Source organism: Hetaerina americana, unplaced genomic scaffold (genome assembly GCF_022747635.1).
Source record: "Hetaerina americana unplaced genomic scaffold, ioHetAmer1.1.p SCAF_15, whole genome shotgun sequence".
Classification (NCBI taxonomy): domain Eukaryota; kingdom Metazoa; phylum Arthropoda; class Insecta; order Odonata; family Calopterygidae; genus Hetaerina; species Hetaerina americana.
The window spans coordinates 3,992,309-4,014,691 of record NW_027286625.1 but is presented as its reverse complement, the minus strand read 5'-3'; the positions used below and the strand labels follow the sequence as shown (position 1 = coordinate 4,014,691).

The 22,383-nt window shown below is 37.8% G+C and overlaps 1 protein-coding gene across 1 annotated transcript in view; it reads right to left on the bottom strand.

The window, feature by feature from the left end:
- LOC139686831 (protein takeout-like) overlaps window positions 1-16,895 on the bottom strand; it is a 38,164-nt gene extending 21,269 nt beyond the window's left edge. The window contains exons 1-2 of the mRNA XM_071583905.1: window positions 16,571-16,895; window positions 11,874-11,978 (exon numbers count right to left, since the gene is read on the bottom strand). Coding sequence (XP_071440006.1) covers window positions 11,874-11,978; window positions 16,571-16,601 — 136 coding nt within the window. The 5' untranslated portion in view covers window positions 16,602-16,895. The remainder of the gene's footprint in view (window positions 1-11,873; window positions 11,979-16,570) is intronic.
- Window positions 16,896-22,383: the final 5,488 nt, after the last annotated feature.

Sequence of the window (22,383 nt, the reverse complement as noted above, 5' to 3'; positions counted from 1 at the left end):
TGCACTTCTTCAGCACATATTCCAGTGAGTTTACAACTTCCCCAATGAGTCAGAGTGCAAAATTGCTCAAGTAAGTAGCAGAGGATTTTCAAGATTTCATTTCAAATAAGCCATTAGTGAAGCTTATTGCTATCAAGAAAGGTCTTCTATACACGAAAATAGCCATCGTTGTCTTTTAAGACATAATCATTGTATCTCGTTTCAGAATACAAAGTGAGCACAAACCGATACGGGACTGATTTTCATTGCATTCACAGTAATATTTGACGGAATTCATAAACTCATAATTAGGTTTTGACTTCATTTACCTCGAAGGTTTTTTCAGCACCACCCTCAACCCTTAAAATCTTACTAAAAATTTGGATAAAATGGAAAATTATAATGTTCAACCCAAGGTCAAACGCTGTTATAATAATATAATATAAGTGGTGATAAATTTAGGATGTTTCGGTCGCTTGGGTTTCATTTTTATTTAGTCTTCCGTTTAATGCAGGTTTTTGGATGAACACACACACCCTTCCATTTCTTTGCTTCGCCCAAAATACAACCTGGCTCCTTACTAAAATAAACCATTCTTAAATTACGCATTCATTTTTCCTCCCCTCAACATGTTAATCCTTTTCCTCGCTCGCATAGCGTCCTCCCCTGTATCACAGTATTAAATATTCTTTCTCCATACGAAATGCTCTGCATCCATGTTTCTTGCATCCTACTTAACTCAAGATTTCTTCCTGCCCCCTTTGGAGCTCTCCCAACAATTCTCTCTCCTTCCTCACCAAGGTCTTCACTTTTTTCCTTCCTGAGCATTTTACCTTCTCTATCTTTCCCAACGCCCACATTATAAAAGCCTCCTATCGTCTTATCGTATTTTAACGTTTATTCAGCCTCCTCTTCATCAAAACCTCATAATCTTTGTTTTGAACAAGTTGTTTCTAATCCCATGCCTATTGTACTGATTTTTTTACAAACCCAGCAATTATTATAACCCTTTTGATGACTGGCTAAATGAAGATACATCATCCGCTAATTAAAATGATTACATGAATTCTCCCCTGAATTTTTCATTACATTTCATTAGTGAACATTTAGGTATACCTCAGATTGGTAGTCTCCTGTTTAGAGCATTTGGCTATTACTCATAGGATCTTAGATTCTAATCCTGAGTGATGCCCTTGAAGATAATTAACTACAATACAAAGGACATAATTTTATGAGAACCGATTTTCAAGAGCTTCGTGTGAAACTGTAGGTGGTAGGGGGAGAGAAACGGGCTCTCCTAACCTAAATGTTTGAATTTCACATGCCATTGGGCTTAGGTCGAGGTGAGTGCCTAACTCACCCATTGAAATCAATCTTTGGGTTGATTAATGGTGTGATAGAAACGAAAGGTGTCAAGGCGATAGTCAAAGGAAAGGAATACATCTAAAAGTAAACAACCTTAGTATCACGTTTCCGCACTCTATGCCTTAAAGGGAAAGGTCGTCAAATTTTATTTTCCCTCGGACGTCGCTGCACAATGCCGAAAGAATTAGAGGGTTAAAATATGTAACATTAAAGTATCCATTACCTTATTAATATTCTGAGATTTCTCCCGATTTTGCACTCTATGAATGGAAAAGCGCAGTCCTTGCATAAGATACGCCACCATAGGTTGCGAAAAACTCAAGACCCACCACTTCGAGAGTCCTCTCACTGTTCCAAAACCATCTCTTGGCCAACCACGGGGAAGGACACCGTCTGTCACTCAGACCGAACAAAAACGGACTCATTCTCCCCAAACTCACCCTGGGGACGAAGGCCAGTCTTTTCATAACGATCAACAAGTATAATAGGGTTCGATATGAGTGTGACAAATACAAAAGCCTCAAGGGGGGAAAACTGGCAAGAAGTAAGATAAAGATTCGACGGACCATTCCAAATGAAAAGCTTCACAATGCATTGAGGACGCATAAATTCGTCCCAGCGCGTTACGAAACACGCAAAATAATAGCCACCTTACGTTATATTACGGGAAGCTGCCTCATGATGAGTCAGCGAACATCAGCCCCTTCCTCAACGCTCGCTCGAATAATATCCCGGTATAACTTTCTATCCGGGATGATCTTTCTTTCCGAGGGAGAGTGAGGAATTTACGTGTAAATAGTCACCTTCCTTCTTAGATCGTTAGATAACTGCCAACATAGCGAGATTATCGTCGAGGATTGTGGGTGTGATCTTTTATTGGTACGCACGAACGGCTCCAACGTTCGCTTATTTATTGCCTGGCTCTGGTTGCGTTTGGAGATGAACTCAAATTTATTTTTCCACCCCTTTGACAGATTAAATTTAAAAGTATGTCCTCAAAAAATCGTAAGGATTTCAATCCTTCTTATTAGTAGGCGACTCACTAATTATTATGTTCGAATGTATTTTCATCATTCCTAAGTAGTTTCAAGGGTACCAAGGATACTTTCAGGAAAACAATCCCTCAAATTGATATGTAATTTTCATCAAGCATAGAAAAATGAGAAATATATTTTTTGTATATTTATTTCGGCAGCCGAACACGACAGTTCTGATGGAGTCGACTGTGTACGTCATTTCGACAATTTTCACCCTTTTTTTATTTTAAAAATTGTAATTTTCGAACACATTGACAGTATAGTAAACTTAGTCAATTCATGATTTTTAAATGAAAATATCATTAGAGAGAAACGTTTTATTAAGATTTTTTGGATGGTTTTCGTTTTGCTTCGTGAGTCACAATATTATAATGAAAGTAATCACACCGTCAGAATGGGAGGAAAATTGAATTTCTCATAACAATGAGGTTAATCGTGTCAATCGAAATTTTTCACATATTTTTGTTTCAATATGTCTTCATGTGTAATCCTTGCCATAAAATCTTTGTACTTAAATAAATGTAATTATTATAGAGCTTAATAGAGTATCACTTCATGTTAGGTGAGGCTTACATACAACTGTGGTTAGTCATCGCTATTTAGATCCAAAAGCTACCTTAACTGGTAGACTATCATATCATACTGTATTACAATTAATGTGAATGCTATTTGTCGAAAAAATCCACATGGGTTAATTTTCTTATTTCATTACTTCATAAACCAAACTGTCTCAGGTTTTACTGTGCGAAATTTTCTATTTAAGAAGAAACTGTATAAACTTTGAAAATTCCAAAAAAAAAGGTTTCCGAAGTATGGTCCATATTTCGACATTTTGTGTTCGATTTAAAGACTTGAAGATGACGTCTTCTAAAACATCTTTGAGTGTAACTTAAATATATGCATCATTGCCACATTTATTGCACTATTTTTCTAGATTTAATGATTCTTAGATGACAAATTAAAAACCGGTAATAGTATAGGGCAGCGTGGTGGATCAGTGGATAGGGTGCTGTGGCTCTTACTCCAGACCCTCTCTGGACCCACCCAGCCATGTACTGTGTACTAGATCCTGAAAAGTCTCAGGCCACAGAGGACTACCACCCCATTCTTGTGTAAAAATTCAATAATATGTAATTTAGTTATGCCATTACATCACTTAATCAAACAACTCGGGAGTGTTAATTTACTTGCAAGGGAACAACTGCAATCGGAAAGATAATGAGGAAAAACTAAATTATAACCGAGGCTCTAGTGGAGGTATGGGATATTTCGTTTCAGTCATGCAAAGTGAAGTTGCCCTGAAGTTTTTTGACATATAAATAGAAAGCATTAATAAAAAATGAACACTTAACACGATATCGCGACAACTATGCGGATCAAATTTTCTAATTATGATCCCTGATTTCACAGCGTGCCAAAGGAAGAGCTTCTCAACTTGCGTCGTAGAGGGGTCGAATGTGTTCCTTAACGTTTCGCCCTGATCTCAGAATGCTTTTTAGCTAGACCAATCTCGGCGATACCGCCCGCCTTTGTCGTTCCTCCGATCCCGTAAGTAGGTCCCTTCGGGCGCTCCGTTGAACTAGTCCCCTTTTACTCGATGCGCTCCGCTTCACGTGTTCTTTTCCGGCGCTTTCATAACAGCTAATGCGCTTCCTATTCGCTGTGGAATGAGAGCTGTTGTGGGAAGAGTGGTGTGATGTAAGACCCGAGTCAATGAGACGTGGAAATAAAGCCTTTCTTCGTAGAATCCATCCGCGACCGACTTGCCTCGACTTTAAGACACCGTGGCCTGTTTTTCCTTCGGCATTTGATCCCGTTTGCTCGGTCGTCTGCAACTATAGAGAACTTATCCTTCTTTCAGTGACGCGGTGGTTTCTTTGTGTTTATAAAGTGGCAGTTTCATGCTGTGAAAGAGAGACATTTCAGGGACGCGTTTCATTTTCTATCAAAAAAGTTAAAACTCTTTGAGAAATGTTCTATTATCGTATCCAAAATTCTGGAGCTAATCATCGCGCCTTCAAAATAGAGAGTTGTGAAAGCGTCCATTGCACTTAACATGAAATTCCTGGCAGTCACAATGGCCTCTAAAATACTATCGCCCATGTAATACTGCCGCAGCCCAAGTTCTTGCCAGCCAGTGTATGCCGAAAAATGTCGACATTCTCAAGTTCTCGGTGCGCCAATGACTGCTGAGAGACTTTCGGAAATCATAGCATATCTCTTAAGGATTCTCATTTTTGTTAATGTTTTTTAACTCCGCGCGATATTTAAAGGCGGAGATTTTGGCCTGAGAATTAAACTCCATCCGAGGGTGAGAAAATTTAATATTATGTCCATAATTATAGAATATAAAGGAAATACATTTCAGAAGATACTCACAAGTCTAAATATGAAATTTTTTATCTCGATGACGTGGTTAGTTACCGAAAATTCTGTATTTCCAGGTAAATCATTTAGATAACTGATAAAAAGATAAAAAGGAACAGGGAACAGAAACAGAAACCGCTACATTACCAACACGAGTGCCAAAATATGACTACGATTTCACCAAAATCGAATCATAAATAAATAAAGAGTCACGTTGGCCAGTATTATATTGGTACCGTTCGTATCACCTTTTCCGAATGACCTGTGTCAGAATTTTTTATCGTAAAACAAGGACGGCTTCAGTTCTGCATTCAAATCTGTTTTTATCCTCCTGAATTTATGACCCGATTTCTCCACATTAAATCAATAAGTTGTTGCGTAATTTTCATAATATTTTATTCTTTCTGAATAATATTGAGATGTGACTTCTTTCATCCATATTAGCCACAAGTCAATTGGTGTCAGGAATGCAAATTTACCTCCAAAATAGATGGAACTAATAGGTTAATTTCATCATCATATTTGGTAGTCTACCAAACATAGGTAGGTTTATGACGGTCCTGAATATCTGTTACTACATATCGTCGCGGGCATCCTTAACCCTCAAAAATGTTTTCTTAAATTTTTTTCTTGCTATTTCAAACTATATAGAAGTGTCCATTTCTTCCAAAGCATCCATTGTTTTCCTTCCTCGTTTAATTTATATTTTTCTATTTCACCCCGCTGGCCAAATACTTACTTCTATCACGGTATTCAGTTTAGAATTTACTGTAGATTATTCTATTAACTATTGTAAATTTCCCATTGCGGTTCCCATTATTCTCATTTTTATTATATAATTTAATTCTGCAGTGAATTCTTTCATATTATTAAAATATCTTATTCATTCATGAAGTGAAGTTCAAACCAAGAAAAAGTTCGTAGTGATGTAACAACTTAAAAATTAGACTTCCATCCATGCTGTAAAACGTTTTTCTAACGATGAAGGTTGATTTTGAATGGACATTGACCAACTAACACTTCATTTCATGCAAGGCACAACCTTGCATCCTACACTAGAATAAAAACTTCCTCAATTCCGCATACTTACTGCGTCTTAGATTGCACCCATCACGCCTATGCATATCCTCCTCCTATCTTGCATGGTTAACATTCTCCCCTCTATCACAGTCTGAAACAATACATCACCAACGGTAATACGAGTATACTGCATCTAACTTTCCTGCCTTCTTTGGATACATCCCAAAAATTCTCTCTGCTCCCGTATCGTATTTGATTCTTCTTCGTTTGTTATTTCCCACCCATTTTACTTATTCTATCCGTGTACACGTCCGAGTCTCAAAAGAGAATTTTTACACCAACTACAAACATATTCCTTAGTAAAAACAGGCTTAATGATGGATTGTGTTAAAGAATCCACCCAGTTACACAGCTAAATCAATCTTTCTGCATAAATATTATAATATTAATGCATCATAATATTTAGTGAGGAGAAAAATAGCCATTTTTACTATCGTGACGTTTTAAGTTACTCGGAAAGATATGATTTCATCCCTTCGTAAGACGTCACCAAGTCGCAATGGCTTCCGTCGTCCTCGAAAGCGGAGAGCTTTGGCTCACGTAATGAACCACATTTCGGCACGTGCCAATTCGCGGACTATTTCTTCCTCCCCTTCATTCTCCGTGACGTCTCATTTCGAAATGCATCAAGAATGTCAAAATATAAAATGTGGAGAAGTATTGTGCAATTCTCTTTGGTTGCGAAAGGAAATATGACGTTCTAGCATCAACCTTTGGACAAATTTTTTTAGGGTGCGAGACGCGAAAAAGTATGAAAGGTCGGCAAAGAATGCGAAATCACGCCATAAACAGAGCTGGTATCGAGGCTTATAGACCTGTAAGGAAGTAATGTGGGACCATAAAAATAATCGAAACTAGAACAATATAAGTTATTTACATGAATCCATTGTAATGATCCATCGCATTCAAATAATTCATTTTTTACATCAGTAATTAACGACTGCATTAGGAGAATGTTCATAAAATGAATAAAATATAAAGCAACTTTGAAGAAGTAGCAATAATTGAACGAAACAAAAAATAATTTACGTATTTCCTCACCATTCTTGATATAGACTTTCCTTGTCATAACAGTGTCGTCAACATTATTTTTCAAATGTTATCTTCAAAAGCGATTTTCATCCTTATCCCAGACAAGTAAGAAAAAGCTTATTACTTTGTATTATAGCTATTTTCATGAAAACTAACGTTTGGTCTGTGTGATGAAGATACAGGTATAATTGCTTCTTCTCATACTCCATACCTCATCACAGACATTTACAGGTAAGAGTTTTGTATGGAAGCGGATATATAAGATTCTACATTCCACTAACCTTTGTAAGATTTATACATTATACAAAGAACTTTAGAGCTTCTGGTAAGCGCTAAATGCATAATGGATGCGGCCGAAGCCAATGATTTTTTCATGCGAGAAGTGTTGCGCCGCAAGAAATAGTTCCCTATGAGCCGCCAACACGTGATAGACTGTAGACGAGAGTATGCAGCAGCATTTAGCCTCTCTAAGAAGCATTCCTTTCGACAGTGGAGAGACAAGCATCTTTATATTATCATTCATATACATTCATATCATATTATTAACTATTCACTCGGTATAAACGACGCCCAAAGCTACAGCGGACTGTTGTTTCCGGTACTGAAAGGGGGAGGTTAAATTGTAAGTTTTTCTGTTATACAACGTCTCATCACCAAAAATTAATTTATGAGCGCTTATTTTGGCAACTAGGAATGAAGGGTTCTTAAAAGTTAATCAAATAAAGGTATACTATCTGCTTTACGCTAAAATGAATGAGAGCAGAATATATTCTCTACATTCTTGTCCTTTTACTCAAGGTGACATTTCACTTCCAAGAATTATGCTGTGAAAGTTTTCTTACTACCTATTAAAGGAAGAACTCCTTTCGGCAGGAGTTAATTACCACCTGATCGACACAAGAACAACGGAGATTGCAACTGCGGTGAGGCAATTACACCAAAATTTTGGAACTCAAGAAACCTTCCGTGGAAGGTGATATCTCTATCGAACGTTCCTCATTCGCTTCCGTACAGAATGTGAAGTCATCTAAGACTCAACAACTTCACCCGTAGTATGATATTTGGGAAAATAAAACTAGCTTTTTGGATTACTATATATATGCTAGTGTTTCAATTATTCTTGTCAAGCAACCTCGTACAAAAACACTTGGATAAATTTAACTTTACGGAACAGTACGTATATGTGTCTAATATTTGCTTACGAATGGCGTGTGATGCATACGTTTTTAAGCCTACCCGGATAACAGCGGAGATCTTACAGTGGATAAATATCCTGGTACAAAGAGGTATTTTGGCAATGGCCAGGCCTTCCTGCGCTTTTCCCCTGATCGCGATACCAAAGGCATCAGGGGGTATTAGAATCATTCAGGACCTGTCCGATTGGACTAAATTCTACAATAAGCCTAAATTTTCACTCAAGGACGCCGCCAAGGCACTTGAAACGATTCCAAAAGGCTCCTTCCTGATTAAATTGGATCTAACTGATGCGTTTTGGCAAATCCCTATCCTACCTAACCATCGCCACTTCTACGGTATATTCGCTAACGGCGAATATTTTCAATGGACTCGCCTGTCTATGGGACATGCCTTAGCTCCCGCAATTATGCAACGCTGGGCAAGGGCGGTGGCACACGAGGTATTACTTAAATTTAATGTGCCGATGATCGCCTACTTGGACGACTGGCTGTTCTATTTCCCTCCAGATACGCCGCAACCAGTGGATGAGATCGTTAAATTTATTCAAGCAGATTTAGGCATTTCAGTTAACTTGGCGAAAAGTGTTATCCAGCCGACGCAAAAGATCAAGTATCTAGGGGTAAATATTAATACAGCTACCCAGGAACTCTCCCTGACACCGGGAAGTCTAGACCGAGCAAAATACATAATGGACATCATCCCAACCTTGAGACGGCAGGACTTTCCCAAAGCACTGGGTTTTATATCGTGGTGCGCCTACATACTCCGCCTCCCATACTTTCTCATGACAGATTTAGCACGGCGACAAAATCAATGGGCTATAGAATTATAGGAGACCGGAGTATGGCACAAGACACGAACATTCAGTAATTGGTCATATACTGTGGATTTATATGTTGACGCTACTCCCTTCCAAGTTGCATGGGTGGCCCCGGCTTTAGACATTTGTGAAATTTGGGCATTTGACGAGGTCATGCCAATATTGGAAGCGGAGGCATATGCTGCCCTAATGGGAGCAACCCATGTTATGCAAAATTGTAATACAAACTGTTCTCTCAATGTTTATTCCGACAACCAAGCAGTTGTCTACTCTTTATGTAAAGGGAAAGGGGCTATGTTTCGCAACCCTGACCTGAAAACATTGTATATTTCAATAATAAAGGAACTGTCACAATCAGTGACCTGGCAGTACATCTCCACCGCCGAAAATCCAGCCGATCGTCCGTCCCGGACCGTCCTTCCTCCCTATGCCAGATCGGCCGCTCATTCGGCGGCCGGATGGATATATAGGAGGGACGAGGCCTGAGGCGGCAGTCGGTTGGAAATCGAACAAGGTGGAGGTGTGCTGACAGATCTCTCTCTGACAGATCACTCTCATAGAACATTCAGGGAAAAGTACTAGGAAAAAAAGAAGAGGTAAGCCAAGAAAGAAGTTTCTGGGTATCATAAAAAGTACTTCGAGAGTGACGCTTTACAAGGATTTGAAAAGAACTGCAAGGGAGATAGAGATTGCTACAACGATAAGACTCCGTCTTTGGAAGATAATGATGAACATTCATATTCAAAAGTTTTTAAAACTATATTTATTTTGGACTTCGTCGGTAAAACAAAGAATTTGACAATCCCGAAAGTCATTATTAACATATTGGTATAGAACTAATATTGATAGCAGTATAATAAGATCTGATGCTAAGCAATTCCCCGTTGTTTATAGAAACATACCTAATTATAATAAAACGGAAATGAGGAAAACAAAACGCTGGGGATCAATAATTTTATACACGTCGTGCACAACATTTGCATTAACAAATAAAAAGGAAACTACGAATATAACTGAATTTGAGAGTAAATAAACTTAAGTTGTTATCAAATATTCCGTCTGCATTTAAATAAATATATGCACAACTGTCATATTTCCGCGGAATAGCGTCATTGAATTCCAAAAAGCACCATTAATTTCTTTTTTTATGCTCAATTATTGGGAAGGATAGTCTAAAAAATGTATTAGGAATACTACTTCATATTTTTCGCACATCCCATTAGTTTTATTACTCGGATATTTTGTCACAGACTAAGTGCCGTACTTATTTTTGTCACACTTAAATGTATACGGTGAACGGGTGTAAAATACCTATCCCTATTTTGGTGAAATATTTTAGGATAAATAAATTAAACATTTAGCTAAAATATATAGTCAAAGCACCACTGAAATCATTTGTCCACCATGTACATTCAATGACTTCACTTAAACTTAAAATAATAATTATTTGTAATATGTCTCAAGTGAACATATAAGAATGATGCACACGCCAGAAAAATATCTAAGTGTGTGTTGTTAATGAAACGAAAATTTTAGTTCAAAATTCATAACAATTTCTAATAGACAACCGCACTTTATTTTATTTCTAATTATCGTATATTTAATGATAATTACTTCTACATTGAATTGATAGTACTGTCCAAAAACGTAAGATTCTAGTAACCTTTATATCAAAATTGACGCTAACGATGACCATGCAAGACGGAGAGAGACGAGTTTTGTTGAACTTCTTTGGGGAAAAGCCGACCCATATACGCCGGAAGGAATTGTAACTGGTTCAAGAATTACAACATTCCTCCGCAATAGACTGGTAATACGCGAAGAAAATAGGCTATCCTCAAACGTGAAAATATTTTGAAAATGATAGGCTTCATCATTTATGTTTAAAACTTCGAAGAATAGAAAGATAATCTACAATTTTGGTGCATATAATGGTAGTTTCCCCTGATACTAATCGATTCAAATAAATTTTATAGTTCCAAGTAACTGCGGGAGATACCACGATAGTAACTTCTTGACGGAGTCGTCCGCTAATGACTTTTATTCTCTGAAATTGTTGCATTAAAATTTAATGTCATTTTTCATTATTTCTTTGAAGTTATTGTATTCTTGCCCTGCACAAAACATCCATTAGAATATGTATTTGATCCATCTGGTGCGCTCCTTTATCAAATCCGTGTCATCCCTCTTTCTCTTTTTGAGATTCGGGTGAGATAATACAACATGGTTGTTTCCGGAACAAACGGTTTGCCCTATATATGGAATCCTTGTGATGTTTTCACCTCCCTTAGCACGATTCTATTGCCCAATGTAAAAACTTAAAGGGGAAATCGGCTATTCTACGATCAAATAACTTTAAAAAATCATGTTACTAAGAAAGGTCTTTAGAGTATGTAGCCACGTATATTACCACATGTTAGTCGATAACCCAAATTGAGGTGCTCATCAATATTATAAATTTGACATGCTTCCTTATAATAGCCGAAGGAACTGCGTTTTCTTTCATTTAGCAGCATCCGGCGTAGCAAGAGGCGTAATATTTATGCACAAGGTGTTTTTGCTCACGACGGCAAACAGTGAATACATTGCTATAATTTTAACATTAGAGTAATGACACATGATATTCTATAAATTTACTTTTCCTTTACTCAATGTGAAAATTGATTTACTCCAAAAAAATGACGAAAATATATATTTCCATTTGAAAATTTACGATTGTGCAAAACTCAATAGTCATGAAAGTGAAATATCGAAAATTTGAAACTGCTGAGACACATAATCTCAATTAAACGGCCACACCATATAATGAATGGATGCCATAAGTACAAAAAATACCTCTTTTTTAGTCGCGAAGGGCACACATTTTTAGGTCATCCAGACCATGAAAAGAGATGAAAATCGTAATTTATTCTATTAAATTAGAAGCTGTTCCTTTCGTAATATCACGTGGAACGATGGAATCACGCCATCATGATCGAATCCAAAATCATGCTTACGTGTTTCGAACTTCTGTTCCACTTCTTGCGATGTTACTCCCGCAACTACCAGTAGTAAACAGGCGGTAATGAGATTCATATTTATCCTCGGAATCATATTCAGTTCTGCAAAAAAGAGAAGTCAAAATTTCAGAGCCATAAATTTTGGAATTCAAAACATCATTTTGATTCATTGAAAACCAACACGCTTAAAAAAAAGAACACTTTAATAATCGATTTAATTTTTCAGTTAACTACACATCTCTGAAGGAGAATTAAGTTTGCGTATTTATCAAACTATTTGTCAAGTGCAATGAAGTGCATCAATATCCAATACCGGCATTTATTTTAATATTAATTAGAACGTTAAATATCTTGGCAAAACAACAAAACTGTTACGAGATATTAATAATTTTCAAAAGATTTGTATTTTAAATTTTGGAGTTAAAATTTTTTTGGTATTCTCAGATATTCTACAACATTTGAAATATTTTACTTCATAAGAATTATAGAACTATTAATTTCATTAGAAATTTTTTAACTTACAAACCTTTTTAGACATGAGACGGAAAAGAATAATGAAACTAAAAGAGGAGTACGGAAAAGCAAGAAACGTTGGTAAGAATAAAAACCAAATTTACTCAGTCACATAGTTGATATCACCCAGCTGTTAAAATTAATGACGTAGAAATTCTTAACAGGTTTGATCGATATTACTTATCTCTGAGGAAACTCTACCCGAACTCCATGGGAAAGATTTATTGATTGCAAAAATGCAGGTGTTTGCTGACAAATACAATGGAAAACACCCTTTGGGACCGGTGGTGAACTTGAAATTCACAGAAATTACCTGAAATTGACTGAATTGACCTCACATGAGTTGAAATTCAGACGTGGTGATTCACAGAGTGACCTTCTTTTGTCTAAAAAAATCCTATTTTTGAAATAGTATCATATAAATCTACCGGCACACTTCAGTTCTAGTCGATTACTCTTTTAATGCAACAAGCTTACAGGCACGCCATTAATAGCTGGAGAAGTTGGAGAAGGTTCGAAATTTCCAGCAATCTTCTAAGACGAAAGTGAAACGTGAATTCTTCGAGAAAAATATGATCCTTGAGTGACACATGAAAGACTTTACGCAATGCTTAATGCGCTTACATTCGGTCTTACCTCGAGGCAGCAACAAATAAACATGACCCTTAAGGTGAGTACTGTTGTTTTTATTGAGATGAAAAGAACAGCGCGGAGGGGAGAACCCGTCGCGTCATCGCGCCACTGCCCTGTGGGACGCCGCAGTCACTACACGAGAGGACCCAGCTGAGGCGCCCGACGTGACTTTACTTTCACTTGACCCAAAATGAGAAAGAGAGAGAGAGAGACCCGACACGCACATATGCACGCACCGTCTCGCGTTCTAACACGGCCGCGATCATTCAGATATAAAATTTTTTTCACCCCGAACTTTTTTCCTGAAACCATCCGAGGATTTCCAAATTAATGACTGTCCCTGGTTAAGACCAGTTTTAATATAGGTAACCTTGACTACGGGGCGGGTACCTAAAACATAGGGTCTAATTTTGTAGGAAGTTAAAGGATAACCTCATGTTATTATCACTTCGACGTTGTGGCATTAGAACCTTGATAAAAGTTTTACGTTGGGTAACCGGAAAAGCCATGCATAAGCGCTTCTTTGCATGTTTTTATGCATACCCCTCCCTCCCGAAAAGACGTCGATTTCATTCTTACACAAATAGACTGGCAGCTTGGCGTTATAGATATTACTAAAAACTTCATCAATACAAGGTCATCTGATGAATCATACATACTTAATATATTGGTATCCCCTGAGATTGCTACTCTTGCACCGAAATGTTCATTGGTGACATAATTAATACACATGAATACGAAGACAAACTGATTGGTCATCCTTGAGTAATTCACAAAAACAAATTGAAATTGAGTATTTTATGATTTAATTCCATGTTTATTCCACCTTTTTTTGATTGTAATTTAGATGCCGAAATTGACATGGTCTAATTATTTTTTATGCTGACCTTTTTCTTCATACTCGTGGTTAGAAGAATGACATCAAAATTTTTTTTAATCAAAAAATTTTTCATCATCTACACAGGCTATAAAAACCTAGAAATGATTCGTAGAGCCTCGTCCAACTCCTCCATCCCTCAATGATTTCTTCGTTCCTTAATTGTTCCTCTCACTGAACCTTTACCCAACGAGCCTATATTTACTTGCAGCTACCTAACGCCCAATCCATTCCAACTTTTTCTTCTCGTTACCCTTATTTCGCTTCACTTAGGCTTTTCAAAAGAGGCCTCAGTCCGTCCGAATACGTCCAGTTTAGTTTCTCTCTAACACTTATGTCTCCCACGGGCTATTGAATAGCTCTGCGTCAAAGTAGGTGCTTCTTCACTTGATGTACTTTTCGTCATTCTAACGTTGCTCCCGCCTTTTCTTGTTCCTGATATATTCCAAGTAACATATCAGTACACGATTGAAAGTAAAATATAATATTTAATTGACAATTTTCACGTCTCTAGGCTTATGAGAGATCTTTGCGGTTGGTAGTTGGCACCTCTAGAAAAGAAGCCTTCCCTCTTGAACTATTCTAAATGCTTGTCTACTAAACCATCTCTCGTGACTTCCATTACCAGTGATCGTGATAATTACATAGCAAAAGCATTTCATTTCCTCAAATGTGTTGTTTTCTAGTTTTCCAAATTTATTTAAGCTCAATATGATTTCGATGGCACTTCTGCAATGAAAAGTAATAAAGTTCGTATCTACGAATACGAATTATTCATAAAAACTGCTCTTAACCCCGTGAAATAACACCATTTTGCCAGGGATTGTTTGCACCGAGGTCATTTTGAAGAAACAGCAAATTACGAAAATCTTTCATCTTGATTTCCGATACAAATTGTACACAGTATTTCACCTTTGCATGCATGATTTCCGCAAGGAGTACATGTGGAAATATTCGACAACACCATTAAGGTAGCATTTTATCATTCCGCGACACACTTTAAACCAGTCACTTAACGTACGATAATCATTACTGACAATTAAACATTCTTCATTTAACTCATAATTTGTTATATAATTGTATAGACGAGTCAAAGAGAAAATTTTAATTTTACAGTTATAGAGTTCCTTTAGAAACAATGTAATCATGCGTAGTTTCTTTAGCATATTTAAGGCTTTTTCTTAATTCATACGCTACTTCATACATAATAATAAAATTGAGAAGCTTTGATTTAAGTGATTAGTTATTATTGCTGTCTTAGGAACTCGAGCACCAAATTATAACAAATGAGTCTTAGATTTAAATTATAACAAATGAGTTTTAGAGTCATTATTGTTTCCTTAATATTTTAAGGAAGCAATTTATGCGTCCATGATTTTTATTTGAGCTTTCCAAAGCCGAGGGGATTAGCAAATTCAACAGCCGAGCGATATTGTCTGGATTTTATCTCAGCAGGTCGCTTACTCCCCCAACACCCACGGCAGTGTGGAAACTTCGACTTCTCTAAAAACTAGGCACACTTCTAAGCTACAAAGAGGAGTGAGACCTTGACGAGGCCCTTTTCTCCCGTTCCTATCTCTCCTCCACTATAGTGTAGCTAAGAAGCTTGAATCCTTCGGAACTCTCACAGTGGCTGCGTAGTCCAGTCGGAGCTGAGATAAGGAATTCAGGGCCTTAAACACCCCAAAGGTGAGGTGGAGGATGAAAGTGCGAGACGAGAATGTGAGAATCTACTTTCGATTTACGGTCACGCTACACCTAACCGTTTAAAAACTGAAAAAATTGGTATTTAAAAAAACAAGGGTGACATTATTTCCTTCGTGTTTATGCATTACCCTGGGAGAAATATGAATTCGCGATTTTTAAAATTACAATATTTTTGGATAAGTCATTTTTTCACTCTTACCAAAAATAAGAATAAAAGCAACTCAACTTGAATCAAATCATTTATGCCTGAGAAAACACGCCTTCACACGCTCATCAAACTTGTTTATGGGAGTCAAAAGCACCCTATTTAAGGCAGGAATTCATCACGGGAAATTGTGGAGAAAAATATGCATGCTTATAATGAAGTTGGCTTCCGAAAAAATGAAAGTACGAGATCCTTTCACTCTCGTTTTGTTCAACAACACACATTTTTCATGGAAATTGACTGAAATGCGCACCCCGTCAAGATAAACAAGATGCCATAACATGCAATAAATTTATTCAGCTTTCACCAAAAAGAAATTCTCATTCCTCCGGAAACTGATACCTTGCGTACTTTGATAGAATTTGTTTTTCAAATGACTAGTCATAGATTTGAACTCGAACAAACCGGAAGATTTCATTTGCAGATTCTGTTCGCAACAAAAGACTTTCTTCAAGCATGTTAAATATTATTCCCGAGTAAAACGAGGTACCTTTATGCTTTCCATTTCCTGATTGATATAATTAAAGTGATGGGATCTACAGCAGAAGTGTAACGTGTATTTACATCACTGTGTTAATGACAATTAAACAGGATAAATGGATAAGGACACCGTTATGAGTATGAACTCTTTGGAAAACGCGATATCTGATGAGATAAGGAACGTCCAAAACCGTCCTCGGAAGCATTTAACCACTTCCGGGAATAAAGGACTGAATTTAAATCGCTACCACGTTTGTCCCAAATTGCCTCAAGACTCACCCTTTCGTTCCTTACTCCTAGGTTGGTTCATGGAGTTAAAGGACTTTCGATCAACTGAAATATTTGTTCCCGGAGTATCCGGTCTCTGCTACGAACTGCTTTCGCCCGTATCCTCTGTCCGGAGAGACGGGAAGGCCCACCAAGCCCGGCTACCGGTTTCCAGGGGTGAGAGGGAAATCGCTGGATGGATTGGCTCCCTGGGGATTCGCAGAAAAGACTGTCTGGTCCTGGTCTGAAGACTCTCTGGCACACCGCGACCCACCGAAAAACAATCCTCGCACCACGGCGGTCTGAATGAGAGTGCTGAAGACAGCCGTGATCTCACGCTTCCTCCCGAGCTGTCCCTACTGCAGAACGTGCGACGATCGAGAGGGTGCGTTTAGCCAACCTCCTATAAGGTAGGGAGGGGGCGAGAAAAGTGCCGTGGGAAGGGATCGTGATGGGATGGGGGAAAGTAGAAAGGGGAGGGGGAGCAGGGTTGGTGGGGAGGGAGGGAACGGCGTATGGAGAAGGGCGGGGCGGAAGTGTGGAGGGGCGATAGGCACAGGAGGAGGGAATTTGTTTACGTATGGAGTCCTTCATTTTTTTCGGTCGAGCCCACCCGGTGGGGGTGCGGTATGCATAGGAGGGATGGGCGTCACAAATCCCTCCCGCGTATCCACACCACACTACCTTATGTGGAACCAAGGAGAGATTCTTTGGTGGGATTCGGATGGGAGAGGGTGGTGGAGAAGTGTAGAATATGAGGGGAAGGAGGAAAGGGAAGTTTTCAACGGGGAGTAATCGCATCCCTCCTCCACACTTATGCTAAGGGATTGGGAAAATAACACTCGGCCCTAAGAGGATTGCGTAAAGACGCAGGGAGTTATCATCCGCAGCGAAGGAAGGGGAACGTGATTACTACTCCTTGACTTTTTTTCTTCACAAGCGTAGAACAAAGGGAAGAGGCGGAGTGTTTTGGGAGAGTTAAAGGGTGAAGGATGGCGGGAGTGAGTTAAGCGAGGGACTACGATTTGGGAGTCGCCTGTGCACACCTCTCCCGTGCCAAAAGAGGCGGGAGACTTCAACTGGCGGCAGCGTTCGGAGAGGAGGAAGAGAGTTTTTTTTCTTTAAAAAAGTGTTCCCTTGGGGTGAGAGTGAGACGACGCTCGGAGAGGGGAGGGGGAGGATGGAAACGAAAGGGAAAGGTGGAGGGGGATGAGGGTGGTAGGGGAATATTCGTGGAGGAGAGGGAGGGAGGGTTCAGATCGCGTCATAGAGGAGAAAGTGTTATTTGCCGGGAAAAGAAGCGCGCGCTGACGACTGGAGGGAGGGATGGGTGAGTGGCAGGGGGGATGGGGATGAGTGGAAAGGGGGCAGGAGGCAACGTAGCGAGGGCAAGGAGGAGTGGATTGGAGATGGAGGGCAGGAGGGATGGAGGAGATAGCGAAGGTTGGGCGCATAGATGACTAGATTACTTTTTTGTTCCGAGGAAATGGTCGCCCGGTAAAATTGCGTAAGTCGACGTCAATGAAAAAAAATAAAATTGTTAGAAGAACGAAGATAAGTATTATGACACCAGTCCCATAGTAACATGAAGATGCAATCATCTATTGATCCTCATTTCTTCAAGTATATATCCCTTGGTTTGTAACAGCTAGTGGTACCGTCGTGAGGCAATGATTACCGGGTGCTCTATGATCCGGTAGTAGAGCAACCAACTATTTCACAAATACTCCTACCAGAGAAACAATCTTCGATTAGCAATGGTGAATATTAACTCTAAATATATATTTAAAATATATAATCCTTAAAAAAAATTTTTCAAATCAGTCCCATATTCGAAATTCACTCTGAAACATTAGCAAGATCAACACCTAAGATCAGTATTAAGTGATAAAATGAAAGCTTTGCATCCCTACACAAATATTGGAAGACAAAGTTCCCATCAAAATTGGGTAACCACAACCATGAAGGTCTTAAAAATAGGAGATTTGAGCTTTAAGGATATACGTGTGTGAAAATTCATTGTAATTTTAATTATATAGATGAATAAAACGACTGAATATTATAGAAAATAGGTAACCAATACACGGATATGAATTAATCTATTAATCAATATACATGAATAATATATTAATATAGATATAAATTAATTTATCAATTTTAGAAGTTTTAAGAGTAAATGTAAAGCAGCCACTGGGTGATAAACTTCATTGTAGTTATTAAAATATTGTTTGCAGGTGATGTGGACGGCATTTTGTATGTGATGTGGAAGTTTGTTTGTATGTGATGTGGAAGTGTCATTATATATAAGAATATTTTGTCTCATATCTGTTTTTTCTAGTGCGTGTATGTATGTATTTTTCGTTGTAAGAGTGATCATTGACCAAACTTGACCGTTGCCACCAGGACAATTGCCTAATGCAACGAAATTCTTAAATAAATAAATAGTCGTGCAAAATTTAGTGCAACGGTTCTTTACCCATTGTAGTAAACCAGATTATTTTAACATTCGTCATTCCTGACCGCTAATGACAACTGGCTGCTCTTATTCCATGAAATCTCATGGGATGCAACATTTTCTTTGATTCATGGTTTATAAGTTTCAAATCAGTGTGAGATACACGTTTTGATTTGCAAACACAAAATGTTTTCTTTTGAAAAATAAGACAGAGTAGAGTAATTCAAGCTTAAACAATGTTTTTTGCGATAGATACACGAGATGGTAGGCCCGCTGTAGGCATATAAATATCGTTTCCTCTCAAGTGGACCCCATATCCTCTAAACAGCTGTCAAATGCGTGAGGATGTTAGCAATGACTGAACATTTATTTGTCTGGCTGGAGGATGAGAGGGTTTCTACTGAAGGGTACGTAGTGCCCATGGTGAAGGCTTCGTCGCTTCCTCACAATTTGGCATCGATCGATGAAATGTTTCAAATATTCCGGAAGAGAGCATATTTGTAGAGTTTCTTTTGAGGAAATATTTGGAAGATATCCTAACGGAGCTGAAATAGTGGGAGTTTTTGTGGCAACTAACACCAATGCTAAACTAATGTGAAATTTTTTATTAAATTTTGTGAAATATATATTAATAGGAGTTTCCGTGATCGATAATATCAGGGAAACATTCTGGATCACAATGGTCAACACAATCGGGCCATGGTAAGAAGCACTGTGTCGGGCAAAAACGATCTCAAAAGGATGAGGGATGTGATAACAAAGGATGTTAAACTTGATGATAAAGAATGTTGAGCAAGGATGATAAGAAACGACTCAAACAAACTTAAAAATTGAGTGTGGGCTTTTTTATGGCTCGGAAACATGGTCGTTGAAGCAAAATGATAGGCGTAGGTTGAAGGATTTTGAGATGTGAGTGTGGAGAAGAATGGTGAAGGGGAAATTGACAGAAAGGGGAAGAAATCAGGTAGTGCTAGGTATGCTCGGGGAGGAGATTGGATTGTATGGAGAAATCTAAAGGAGGCAAGGAAGATGGATGTAGAGCCGTTTTCATTGACAATAGAATGTTCAAGACTGTGACAGGGTGGATAACATTGCACCAATGTGGGAGGGGTAGAAATAGGATAGAGATGTTACACGGAATAAAGGGAGGTAGGAAATATGTGGAATCGAGGATGGGTTTATTGTAACGCTGGATATCAGGTTGTGTTTTGTTAAGAGAGGCAAGGGAAATATCTCTCTACCGTTTGGTAGCTTATTTCTATCGAAAATCTACCTTCATCGGTAGATTACCAAATAATAATAGCAATAGGGAGGATCAATTAAATTTATTAATTGAAAATTAATGCTCTCACATACGTATAGTTATGGATGTGAGAAATGCTTTCACCTGTAATTGTTAGAATTAAATTTTTTCAATTTCAAGTGAGATACGGAAAATTCAAAGTTATAGGACCAGAGCTGCTACCACTCCCTCAATGTGAAACGCAATTCAATTGGTTGACGCCCTCGTGAGGTAGGAAGTATGTGATTGTAGGGTGATGAGCAGATGCATGAAGGAAAATGTGACTGTTTAACCTTTTTTTAATATGAGCACTATTAATGTTAAGAATACGGAGATCTAGATTTACATAGATGGTTCATGAACGTTGGCGGCCGTTACAACAGAATTACATTAATTACATTTTTATCACATAATCAGGGCTTCATTCTGACAAAAATAAGAGGAAAATATTGGTAGATACAATATCCAAACCGTGATATTTTCTATAAGAATCACATTTTACTTCACTTTATGAACCAGGATGAAAAATAGTAGAATAAGCACGAGTTCCCGTTTTCCGTTCAACTATACTAAGAGATACTTTGGCTTTCTTGTTCAAATATTTTAAATATTATTAATTATTATTAATTATTAAGGTGTGTTTTATCTCCTAATTACCATATTTTTTCGTTTGATACATAATAATTTTCTAGGTGATAAAAAAAATAGGCTACTTCCACATTGACAACTTAACCTATTACGGATACCTCTCAGATTTATCAAAAATCTCTCAAATTCTCATAAAAGGTTTGAGGCAATATATTTTAATTATATTATAAAAATTAGTTCTGGTCCATGACATTGTAACCCGTTTCGGCGGGTTGAATCAATCTATCAGCTGCCATTCCTAACCTGCCCTCACATGAGACGGGTATTGAGTGTACATCCATACATGCATATATTCTCTTGAATAATTATTTAACAAAACTGGAGTTTTCCAATTTTGTCACTATTAAAATTATCATGCTCTGCTACTGTATTCAATTAATTTATTTCTTCAACTGGAAAGGGATATATGATCCAAGTTATACTTTTGTATAAAATATAATGGTGCTCCTTCACTTTTTAGTAAATAAAAATGCTTAATAGTATTTCAGAGTCTTGGGATTTATTTTTTTGCATATTACTCTTGTAAGTGATTGGTATACATTTTCTTTTGTCGGCCAATAACTGCATTTAAGGTAAAAAGACTGCTTAATTAATGTTTGATATGAGGAATGGGATCGTATTCTATTCCAAAGCAATCATTCTAATATTCATATTTATACTTTTTTATATAGATTTAGATAAAGTTATCTCTACATATATTTCATTTTTACTAGTGTTTTGGAATTTTATTTTCATTCTCAGGTATAGGTGCTCGACTTATTATCTAGGCACAAAGATCCTCTGCCATCCTTCGTGGTACGGCGAGTAGTATGCAAGATTCGATGCAAAAAAACTGCAAATGATATTTGGTACAGGCAGACACGTTCGACTATTCATCCCTGTTTTTTTCTGTTCTTACAAAAATTCTAAAACCTCAATCAAAGCAAGATTGAAACTAAGGCTAATGATATGCAATCAAAGTAAGGAATATATTCCCCATGTTAAAATGGGAAATAAACACTGGAACAGGTGGAAGAGTTTTGCTGTATGGCAGCAGAATCACTAGTGATGAAATATAATAGTAAGCAGAATACAAATGTCAAAGAAGGCCTTCTAAAGAGAAGCAACTACTAAAGGCAAGTAGTACTAGGATATATAATAGAAAACGATTCATAAAAACTTAATGCTTGGAGTCTACTTTCATCCGGAGGTAAGACTTGATCGACAGGGTCGGTAAATCATCTAAACGCTTGAATGTACATGCTTCCATTTTAATATTTCCACTTAAATGTTATTTGCTTTCCTTATTAATGTTTCCACGTTGGGATACTGATAAAGATCCGTACCTTAAGAGTAATATGGACCCGTACTTCGCACCGGTCAACATCAATGGAGCAATAGCTCCGCGGGTGATGCAGTCAACGCCTTTAGGTCAGAAACATCAGATCAGAAAAATCTTCA